Here is a 12268-nt window from a genome sequence, read left to right on the forward strand (position 1 = left end):
AGAACTTCTATCCAATTCTTTTACTAGCAAATCTGGCGAATCTATTCAGCTGTTTTTGACGTGTCTGCGCACAACTACTTTACAGCATGTTACACAATTTTTTCTCAATCTTTACTAAACCATTTAGTAATATAATTCGCTTCAATGGCGCTTATTCAGATTTTTTGAATCTGTTAAATAAGTTTTATACAGCCACTGAAATCAATTTGATTAAATATTATTTGAGAGGAGAGTAAATTTCAGAGTTTATTCAATGTTTTTTTTTGTGAAAACTCAAATATCAATTTTGTTGCTACCTAGATTCGAACTCCTGATCTCCTGATTCAAAGGCCGCTGCTCTGTCATCACCGTCACTTTAACATATGTAAATAACAAAGAATGCTGTATAAACGTTGGAAAGAGGCCTACATGCTGCTTTCAGCACATAAGCTTAAAAATTATGCTTTCAGCATTATTTCAACCATTATTCAAACATCTATCAACATGTTCTGTTTACTAACTTTTATGCATCATCAATCGCTGTAATTGTTTTTAGACAACATTTTCTCGATCTGTATAGATGCTACTCTGCTGCTAATCGTTTAACAGTAGCCGTCAACAGAAATATCGCTTCTAAATGGCTTATTTTCTTACGCTATCTGCTAGCATTAATGACAGCGCTTTGTCAGTTGCTATAAGAGCAGGTGAATACCTTTGTAGCTGCATTACCGAAATCAATAGCTCATACACAGCTCCGGCAACAAAAATCAAATGTAAACATTGCGGTTTTGACGTTCCATACAGATAAGCTATTAAAAGAAGCAGTATAAGGTTTACTTAAACGTTGAGTAATCTTCAAAGGTACAGAAGTTGCCTAAACGCTTCGTTAGTTCATGTATAGCGCCATTACGCTATATTGTTAGTGCTATAACAACAGCGAAAACGTTTTCATTGTGAATGCTACCCACCGTAATATGGGAAGTTGCTAACAAGCAACTCAGTTACAGAAAATGTTTGAAGCATAAAATTAGTTCACGCTGAATCCACGCTACCACATTGTCACCACCAATCACCCACCCGCTGCTGAAGATTATCTATACGCCACCGCCGATGAAATTTCAATCCCTGCACAGATCTAATTTCAATGGAAACTCTTCCAGGAATTCCTCCGAAAAATCACCAAAGAATTCCTACGGAAATATCCTCAGAAGATCCTCTAGAAATTCCTCCAGAAACCGGCAAATACTCCAAGAATATCTCCATGAATTTTTCCAGAAATTACACAGGCAAATTCCTAAAAGAATAGCGAAAAGAAAAAATGTATTAAAAGAATAGCAATTCCTGAATGATTTTTCTGAAAAACTGCGAAAAAAACGGAGAAACTCCTGACGGAATTTCCTGAGGAATTCATAGAGAGAGGAATTTCCGGTGAAATATTTAAGCTCCTGAATCAATTTTCGTATGAATTGCTGAAAGAATTAACTATGGAATTCCTACGGAAATTTCCGGAGGAATAGCCAAAGAAATTGTTGGTGGATTCACTGAAGGAATTTCCGGAACAATTCTTGATAGAATTTCTGGTGATATAACGGCGAAGTTCATGTAGGAATTCCTTGATGTATTTCTAAAGAAAAAAAGAAATTTTATTCGATAAACCATTTGTTTTATTTGTGCAATTTGTCTCATTTCCCTGATTTGTCCAATTGGTTTTTTTTCTTCTAATTTCTCTTATTGATTTATATTGCAAATCATTGGATAGAGGTACTGAGAAGCAAACGATTCAGTTGTATAACAGTTCAGTATTTAGACATTCATTCAAATATGGGAAGTAGTTATACATATTCCTATATAAGTGTAATTCAATTTTCCAATTTTGAGTTGTAGACATTTTAGCTCCAAAAAGGCGCTCTATCACGAGAGAGCTTCCATTCGACCTTAAGAAATTGAAGGAATCATTCAGAATTTCTGGAGGAAGTTGCCTCGAAGATTTAGGAGGGCGATTCCCTAAAGAGTACCTAGAAGAACTATCCTAGGATTTTTTGATAGAGAACTCAAGGGTTTCTCGGAGATAACTCCGAATTAAATTAGTTATTATTTCAGAATTATTGTCAATGTTGGCTTTTAACCTTTTTATCGGATTGATTGAAAATCACAGTTTAGAATGCTTACGCCAAATTGTGATCGAACCGACTACTTCAAAATTGTTATTGCTCTACTATTACCAGAACACTGGTCGTCGGTGCTCTTAGTTCCTATGTTCACCTTATCAATATTGAAGGAATTAAAAGCTATTTGATTTGATTCTCATTTTGATTTGCTTTATTGAAATAAGGTGAACTAATTCGATACAATGAGATGGACTGTGAAACGGTGAAACAGTAGGCATATTCACTATAGAAAAAATGTGTTTTTACACTTTAGTTTATATGCGAAATACAAAACCTGAAAATGAAAAAAAAAAGCCTGAAAATAATGGAAAAATAACCAGGTATATATTTTTTTAGTACTTACTTTTTTACTAATGTTAAGTTTAAATTAGGAGTTATTATATTATCTTTCGGAAGTGTGTTCCGTTTTGGGAGAACTCTTTCAATGAAATTTAATAGAATGTGATTATTGTTTCTCGTCATATTTCGACCAAAATGTGGACAAATCTTTTAACTACCTGCAAGGAAAAATCAAATTAATAACTATTCACAAGCGGCAGATCTATTCAAGCTCCATCAATAATACCAGTCTCATACTACAGTTACCTAGCTGTATTCCGGCCAGAGTATCAAATCTGCCTTTGGCAATCTTTTTTGCGCGACATGAGGCACTCCACCACCTACGTCGCTTTTTTGCTGCGGCCTCATGATCGTGGCAGGGACTAAAACTTCGTTCAAAATTGAGAAAATGTATTTAAGATATTATTTCCTCAATCTCATCACATACCTGTTTGATGACATTGTCCAAAAACAACACGAATGCGAATGAAAACAGAAAATGGTATAAGCTCCGCCTACTGTTTCCATTACGCCAAAACTACTTTGGTAATTATATCGAATTTTCCTTGAGCATTTTCCTTGAGATGTCCGTACTAAGCTTTAAATGAAAAAGTCGTATTAATTTCGCCGAAAAATCATGTTCTAGCATAATTTGCCACAATTCATTCAGTTTCACTGAATTGTACGCCGCCTTGAAATCAAGAAACAGATGATGTGTCTGCAAGTTGTACTTCCGGAATTTATCAAGGATTTGTCTCAGGGTGAACATTGTTACTCTTCGTGACGTCAACACGCCTTAAGAGTGGACGTCCAAACGTCCTGACCTAGCTTACCTTAGACTTTATTTCAGGGTCGGTCTTCGACCTGCTCAGAGGACAGTAAACAGTCGTCGGAGCACCACGTCAATGAATCCATTCCCGTGTACATTTCCACGATCAAAATTAGAAGTTTGCTACCGAAACCTCCCGTGTAAACTGGTCACATTCAAACTGCACAACTTTCACGAAGGATGTTTATTCGGCAGCTTTAAAAAACTCCCAACAAATTCCGCCACCGAGTCGTTCAAATTTACGACAAAATAATCAAGAACTCCCTTTTTAACTTCTTGCGACACTTTAAACTCCGGCCCGTTTTGGGTTTGCCGTTTTCCGTCCACTTGTTTACCACGAAACCGAACTCGATCTTCTCCATTCCAGAGCTCCTTCATCACTTCCTCGTCGATTTTTACTCTCCTCCCCAATCTTCTCCATCCTCACGTTCCCTCTCCTCACTTTTTCCTTCTCCTCCGATGTTCTTCAAAAGTCATGCAACACCGGCTCGGTGAATTCTCCAGTAAAAGAGATGTTAGCCGATCAGGATTTATACGATTTATTACATAATTTTAATTCTAATCAATCTACGTGCAATGCCTCATAATTATTTTTATGTAGTTTTTAGTATATAGTTAGTAAATGAGTAGTAGATAAATGAAAGTAGTATCGCGATTATGCATCAAGCTCGTTTTGTAAGATTTTCAAAGTGAACGGTAATAACATTTGATCCGTCGTTGATCGGCCCTCATGAATACCTGCCTGGTTTTCGCTGACGAAGGACTCTTCAAGCGGTCTAAACCTTTTGAACAGAATACGGGACATACTTTTGTACGCCGAATTAAGAAGGGCTATTTCTAGGTAATTGGCGCACTCCAATCTGTGCCCTTTCCTAAAGAGTGGGCAAATGAGGCCGTCCAGCCAGCTAGCAGGCAATTCCTTTAATAGATTTTCTAACCTCATCTATTTTAGGCGACACCACAACTTGTTCATCGTCGCAATTGTTTATTCTGTTCACCGATGCCACTATTTAACAAAGTCTCGTATTGTTGCTTCCACATGGCAGCCACTTCGGTTTTATCTGTCAGCAAATTCCCTTCTTGGTCGTTACACATGACGGGGAATGGCGCTGTCTTCCTCCACACGCCATTGACAGTCTCATAAAATCTCCGCATATCATTTTGGTCTATTCTTTCCTGCGCCTCAGTAATCACTTGTTCTTTATACTCTTTTTTCTTCCTGCAGTGAATTCGTTTTTCGGTTGCTCTTGCTTCCTAGTATCGATCTCTATTCGATCGGGTACCCGACACCTACATCCGGCTTCTGGCAACGTTCTTCTCGTGTGTCATTCTCTGACACTCCACATCGCACTAACCCTGGGCTAACCTGGGTCATCACCGTCATATCGTTGATGTTGTCGCTAACATTGATTGCACTTATCCGTTCGTCGAGCTTCTGCCAGTACTCAGCTGATACTCCTTCCGCCGACAATCGCTGGATATTGTAATGCATCGTTCGCTGCGATCTTTCGTTCAATACAGTTAACAACCGTGATTGAATTTCACTGACAACGAGGTGGTGATTAGGTTAATGGACTTCTGAATGTCCGCACATCGATAACACCCGAAACCCCAATTCACCAGAACATGGTCTATCTGGTTGCAAGTTTCACTATTTGGGTGTCTCCAGGTGTGCTTTCGGAAGTTCTTTTTCACCGCCGCTGTAATAGATGTTATATTTGAATGCAGTGTCCACTGATCTGAATTCACGTTCTCCGGATCTAGGCCATCGGACTTCTTGAATAGCGTCCACGTTCTCTCCAAACTTCTGCAGTTCACAAGCCAGAAGGCTCACTCGTCCAGATTCATTCAGTCCTGACATTCCAGGTACCGAGTTTCCCATAGTCCTTATTTCGTTGCCTGGTCGGTTGCCAAAAATAACATTCTCTTTTTCTTCTTTCTCCATATTTCGTGGTATTTGAGAGGCTACAGTAAGCTACATTACTAGGCTACATTCCATAGCTGACGCGATGCAGAGTTTCGTTATTCAGCCGCCGGGTGCCAGGCAGACACTGTTCGAGCTGCACCTCCTGGTGAACAGACGCTCGAGGCGTACCTTCTCACTTCATGTCAGAAGGACAACAGGGCCCAGGCTGCATTGCCAGCTAAGTACGCAACCCTTAGCTGGCGGTCTTTTGTCATCAGTCGACCCGTGGAAGCGTGAGATAGGAAGTTGTGGGGACCAGAGCTATACTGGGCGCTCCTTCCTTGATGACAATGCACCATTTTGCAACCGCTGCAACAGCGATACGATGCTTGTTCCAAAATTCATGAAAGGGATTGCGATATTCGTCCCTAAATTATTCGAAATACATGCGACAGGGCAATGGTTCTTACGTCAACTATGAAATCTCGGGCTACACATATGCACGTGATCAGTTCTGCCCTTAGGTTATTCAATTCTTTTCTAATAATACCATGTCAATAATTGGCATCCACCATCGTTTACAACGAGTAGTCTTTAAACGATATATCACCACTATTGAGTAACGGTTCAAACCACCTTAGTTCTTTGCATCTGATAAGAGCCTTCCATTAATCATGTCAACATGTGATAAATTAATCATATTTGATTCGACCTGTGTATACGTTAGCTTCCAGTACTAACATATTTAATAGAGCATGTTTTATGGAAATACAAGCGTACCCTGTAAGCTATTACAAAAATGTACTTTTTACATATAAATTTAAATTAAGTATGCAAACAATACATATTATAAGCCCCCAAATCCAAAACTACCGTTGGAAGTCACGTTGTTGCATCCTTCGGCCACCTGTTGCTGTACATACGCGGCGAGGTGATACAAGTTGGGTTTCGCGCGCCCAGCTGATATTCTCGACGCGAAACTAAAAGTGCGCACACTCGGCCGGCGAGCGTTCCTTCATTCGCCGAGCTCGATGCCTATTTCGGGTCCGTCCGGGACACTTTTTATCAGTTCGGTAGCCGTTGGAAAGTTTTTAAAACAGAGTACCACAAAACTCTACTCTCAAGATTGTTTTAGTCTTCGACGGGAGTTGGTTTAGACAAGTAATAGCCTCTTCCTTCTGTAACGTAGTAGGCCCCTAGGCACAAGATACTGTGCCTACTGTGTGTTTGTGGATTTTCGGTGTTGTTGGACGAGCATTGCAGAGAAAAAGCATTTCAGTGCATGTTACTGCTGTTGGCCGTTAATTTTCTTCCCATAGTTGATGTTCGATGGTCAATTATCAAGAATAACTCTGTGTTAAAGTGCTTGGAACTTTCATAAGGATACAACGGATGCATTTCTATCAGTAATAACAATATTGAAAAGTGCAGCAAAGTTCACCTCTGAATGTGAACCACCGAGTTGATGGAATAAATCAATTGGAATCCAACGAATGTTTCAATATTGTTGCTGCCTATAGAAGACTATAATTTGTGTTTTATTTGTGTTTTAACCTGTGTGCCATGCAGAGAAACCTGAAGAAAATTCAAAGTCTAACGGATATTTTTTTCGTTCTCTTCCCTTTGATCGCAGTTAGTTCAAGTAGAACCTAAATTAATACCAAAATCAAAATGAGTTACCCATGGGAAAAGCGTGTTGAATTCATCGTCGGTCACATGTACGGTACGTATCTAATGTAAGTGAATTATAGATCAAATAGCGTCTAAACGACATGTATGTAGTACGATTTGAAAGTTCGAACAATGGTGTGTAATTACGTCTAAATATTAAATCTCAAAATAGACACATGTGAATTAATTTCTGAAACAATGTGCAATGACGAAGGGTGCTCAAAATCTCAGAAACTAAGCAACTCAAGCATGCCTTGTTAAGAAACGCATCGCCTACTGTCATCATCAAGTGTACGAAGGCAAAGTACAAACGCTTTCACCATGGTGCATAATCAACATGATGATTATAGTTATTCGCAGGGATCCCAGGTCCCAAAGTACTATTTTTAAATAGTAGCAAAGACAACTGCGGTCGCTTAATAATTCGTTACAGAATTCATTACCACGCTGTCGGACGGCAAACACGTTGGCGGTAGTAATTAAACACAAAGCGCGACAAGAATGCCGCCTGCCTGGGGATTTCAAAGCGTACAAACCTGGGAGGTGCTTGACTGCAATTTATACGTTTATAGTTTTGACCTTTTCACGTAGTTTCTATCCGGCGACAATGGATAAATTGCACAGTTATTGAGTCATTAACAAAGCAGGAGTTACGGCTTTCATCGTAAATCCAACACTGATCTGTGTACGCGTGCTCGCTGCCAGATGTATGGAGGAAAAAGAACTTCCTTTCTTGCAAGATTGTCAAAACTGGGACGAATTGTGTTGTTCAGTAGCCAAAGCTGGCACATTCCTCATCTTAATGAACGGCAGTGACAGATAACAATCGCATCTTTGGCACCAATACGCTAGTTTTTTCCCCGTTATGAGGCCTAAAGCAATTGATTTATTAGTTTGCTTGTTTTCTTCATGACTTAGTATCACTTTTCAAATTGGCATACAAATTTACAGATAGTCGATATTATGTTTCGTTAATGGGATACAACAGTTTATTGTAGCCATTATGAGCGCTAGGACAATTCGCACGAAGAAGCACGACAGCAGTGCAAATTGGTTGGACATCTTTTGAGAATCATCAAACTGTTGACCATTTTGTTGTGCATTTTGATTGTTTAACAATTTGAATTTTATGGCAATTAAATTACCATCTTTTTAAGAATTTTTTCATTAATCGTGGTGATCGAAATATAGCATTAAAATAAAAAAACCCGTATTTATTCAATATACCATGTCATATGCATTTTGTATGAATAAGGTTATTTCTGTTATCACCACTGCTGAGACTAATCATCACCGCTGAATACTCTAAACTTAACATTTCTAAGGCATGAATTTTGTGAAATTTAATCTCTGGACTGAACATTTTTTGCGGTCAAGCAATTAGAACTTAAACACAAACTACTAACAAGCAATAAAGTGGAACGAACTCACCTAAATGAACTTGAAAGATACGCAAATCCATAATAGTTAGATAGATAACCACACCGAGCAACCATTATCACCTTTACTTTTAGCATAACTCGGCTTCTGGCTTACGTCCATATCTCCTTGGGCACTCTATTATTGAGAAGTTCAAGGGTACATTCCCCCCCCCCTCGTTTAATTTGATATTCAATTACTTTGATTACGAACACCTAGCACACAACGAGATACGTATACACCTGTTGATTTCAAATTGAAGTAGTCCGACAGCGGCTTTATTCATGTTTCCAGTGCAGTGGTTTATCTCCAAGTTGTTTGAAGTGCCTTCCACCATTGCATCCATTGCCAAAGCCATTAGAAACAGTGATTAAACAGATTCAGCTATTTATGATGGATTGGGAAAAACCATGCCCTTGATTGAAATTTAGTTTAGTCTTGATAAAACACCGAAACAAATTTCAGCATTTTTGAAATTCAACGAAGTTTATGTTTTCCTAAAAATGGAGAAAAAAAACAAATGTTGGAAAAAGCGTACATTGCAGCAACTTTGTAAATAGGTTCCTTTGCATCGAATGATGTTTTTTTTTAATAAATCCAAACCAAAAAGGTTATGCATTAAAACTTTCCGATAAGTTGCCATTCAAGTGAAATATCTTAGATCGTATCAAGATAGCTGCAGTGTCAGCCTACTTTTGATGAGATGAACTCAAACCCACGCAGCTAAATAATAGAGACCGCTGTCTTTCACATTGCGTGACTTCGGGTTCAAGAGGGAGCAGCTTGCTATATTCCCAGAAACCATAAAACGGTCTTATCTTCCACGAAAAAAGCCAATGGCGTTTCGACGAAGCGGTGCTCTAGCAGATTTTGCTATGGCTTGCCGCGCGATGCCGTTGTCAAATAGGCTCGAAATTTCGCGATGATTAGGTGGGCTTTCGCTGTTTATTTTGCTAAAGTTCTCGGCTGGGTGGGCGAAGGACGTTGTGTGCGATTGAAAATCGGTTGACATTCAACAGAGTGATATCTGCTGGAAATGCACGGTTTCGGTTACACATTTTTGTCAAACTTATGGTGCAAAGTATTAACAGAACCGAACTCAGTTGAATAGATGTCGAAGAAAACTCAAATCAATATCAATAATAATTAGTAAAAAGGCAATACTGAAACTTTATGGAAAACTCGAATCAGAACATCTAAAAATCAAAATTTATCACCAAAATATATCTAATCTGATTGATTGTTTCTGTTGCTCGTATTTTTATTTGGAGGGCGGTATCAATACACCTATGCCTTCCGGTAACCAACCACCGACCATCTGGATCCGATCCATCACGTGGAACGTGCGCGCGGATAGCTTCATCATAATTTTACATGTTTAAATGTCATGCCACCGTTGATTTCGTGGAACGCATTTATAAGTTAAATATGTATGGGCCTTCCTTCGCATCCGGTAATTCGGGGAAGATTGGAAATATGAGCTATGCTCTACTGGTGCGCTCGAGGAAAGCACTACAATGTAAACAAAACGATACGGGACATATATGTGAACCGTTGGACTGTTTATACACATGGAGGTAGGAGTCAGATGCTCAATTCAGCCGTTAATTTTCAACCTATCTTACTTGTCTCTTGTACAATTATTGCTGTTGAAATGGTCTCTCCTTATTGAAATAGTCTATTGAAGCCCTTTAGATCTTCAAAAAGGAGGCTATTTACAAAAGACATGGACAGTAAATCAGCATTATTGTTCAAGCACACGTACAAGTTTCACAGAAAGATTAAAGAGCGAAATGTATATGGGATAGCAAGCGCGGGATGAAATGGTTGCGTTTGTAAATTTCACATTTCAACAATTGCTATATAAAGTTGTGTCTTCTACAGAGGCAGGGTTTTGGTATCCAGTTTCAAAGAAAAGCGTCTGTACTTTTTGCAACGAACAAAAAATGGCAGGGAAATCTGCTATATCCTCTTTTTACTCACTTATACATTGAACTTATAGGAAAGCATTCCTGAAACGGTATTATTGAAGATATAGCTTTTAGGATATAAATAAAACAGTGCGATGCTTAATAAAAATGATGGATTCCAATTAACTTTATTATTAGTTTCTGTTCCTGCTGCATAATATATATTGATGTGTTTAATGGTTTAGGGCTTCGTTCCAATGCTCGAATTATAATCAAAATAAACTTGAAACAGATATTTCAATAAATAATAATTGCCTGGCAGTAAGATCAAAAAATATCTGTCTAAAATATTCGATGTCTGCCAATTGCTCATGTTAAGTTTATATTTGCATAGGGATACTTCGGGTAATTCCGTCTGATTCTCAAATCATGTGCAACAATGAATGCACCACTACTGTAGTAGTGCACTCCCCATTTACTGACTTTTTAATATGGTGTAATTATAACAAAAGAGATCTTTCCCCTCTTTGTGCATCATCGAACTGTGACTCTAATTTTTCGATTTTTTTTTCTTACAAATCGAAAGCATTTGAACAACTTTTGGAAAACGATGAAAAAAACTACCATGCGTCTCCATGTTCTATGGCTTTTGATCCGTTATATACAAAAACAAAAATAAAATTGGAATATTCTATTAGGAACTACGCAGCATGGTTTGAATTCAGAGAAAAATATAAAAACCTTCCTTATTACAGACAAATGCAAGCTTTCACCTTATTCCTAACTAATTCAAAATAATCGTGTGTTCAAAAGACGAGCTTCGTTATCATATTCCAAGAATATAAAAGAAAATAAAATAAAAGGACTCATTTATTCTTTCGGTCTATTAAGTGAAAACGAGTTCTATAGCAGAGGGTGCCATCTACTATATAGATCTTCTTCATAAAAAAGCGTGATTTGAATGAGTCATCTACTCTAAATAAAGGAAGAGTTAGCTACACTGTCAACATATTTAAAACAAATGCTTGCTGTAAAAAACAGATCATAAGGAGAAGGGGAGGGGCAATATGTCCTAGCTAAGATACGATTGCTGGAATGTCTTAGCTATAACGATTTTAATTGATATTTAGCATTGATATTTTATAAATAGCTGGCTAAGACGAGCTCGGTGGTCTAGTGGCTATCGCTTCTGCCTTATAAGCAGAAGGTTGTGGGTTCAATTCCAGGTTCATCCCTTTCCTACTTTGTATTTCTATCTTAGTTCTTTCTGTGTTTCACGTTATACCAAAACAATTCCTACTGTTATAACCTTCTACATAATCCAAAAACCTCCCGTGGCACCTATGAGAGGTCGTGGAGTTCTCTGCATCTTTCTTACGTAGGTGTCCAACAAATCATCCTTTCCCTTCCTCAGCATTCGCAAGAACGTGGCGAGGACAGATCTCGACTATTGGAGAGTGCATTGCTTCCATCTGAGAGTTAGTTATTAGTCCCAAATCAATATCTGTGGTAACGGATGAAAGTGATACTACTCTCATACAATAGTCTTGGATGGTACCACCTACGAATTTGTGCGAAATGCTAAATGCTAATGCTAATGCTAATATTTTATAAATAGCTGGCTTGTCGTATTCTTAATTGTGCGCAGTTTTCTTACTAAGGATATGGATTCTTACTGATGGATATCCATAATGTTCCTACCGACCGTGAATTGTTTGTCGATAGTTGGAATCGCCATTGGACCTAAGAGAGCCAAGGGAAAACATCAAATTCAAATCATAACTTCTCATCGAGTAGTTGACAGTTTCGATTTGTTTTTCCATCATTACTTCTTGAAAAAAATCTGGTTTGCAGGCATCTGGTATCTCCAGCCCACACCAAAATCTTACCACTACTTCCAAGTAACAGCTATTAGAGTAAAATGATCTTTGGGAATTTTGTCAATCGACTGATTACGGATGTAGTCCCCGAAAGTATTGAACACTAAAATCTGATAGAATTCAATTCAAAGAATCGACATTGCTGTAATCAATTTCGGTTTGGCAGCAAAATAAAATGTCCATGAAGA

General features: G+C 38.3%; 1 protein-coding gene across 1 annotated transcript in view; it reads left to right on the top strand.

Annotated features, from left to right (window-relative positions):
* The first annotated feature begins 6294 nt into the window (after positions 1 to 6294).
* LOC134211928 (sarcoplasmic calcium-binding protein 1-like) overlaps positions 6295 to 12268 on the top strand; it is a 50690-nt gene continuing 44716 nt past the window's right edge. Inside the window, exons 1-2 of the mRNA XM_062689338.1 lie at positions 6295 to 6361; positions 6834 to 6923. Coding sequence (XP_062545322.1) covers positions 6872 to 6923 — 52 coding nt within the window. The 5' untranslated portion in view covers positions 6295 to 6361; positions 6834 to 6871. The remainder of the gene's footprint in view (positions 6362 to 6833; positions 6924 to 12268) is intronic.

Source organism: Armigeres subalbatus, chromosome 2 (assembly GCF_024139115.2).
Source record: "Armigeres subalbatus isolate Guangzhou_Male chromosome 2, GZ_Asu_2, whole genome shotgun sequence".
In the NCBI taxonomy this organism is placed as follows: domain Eukaryota; kingdom Metazoa; phylum Arthropoda; class Insecta; order Diptera; family Culicidae; genus Armigeres; species Armigeres subalbatus.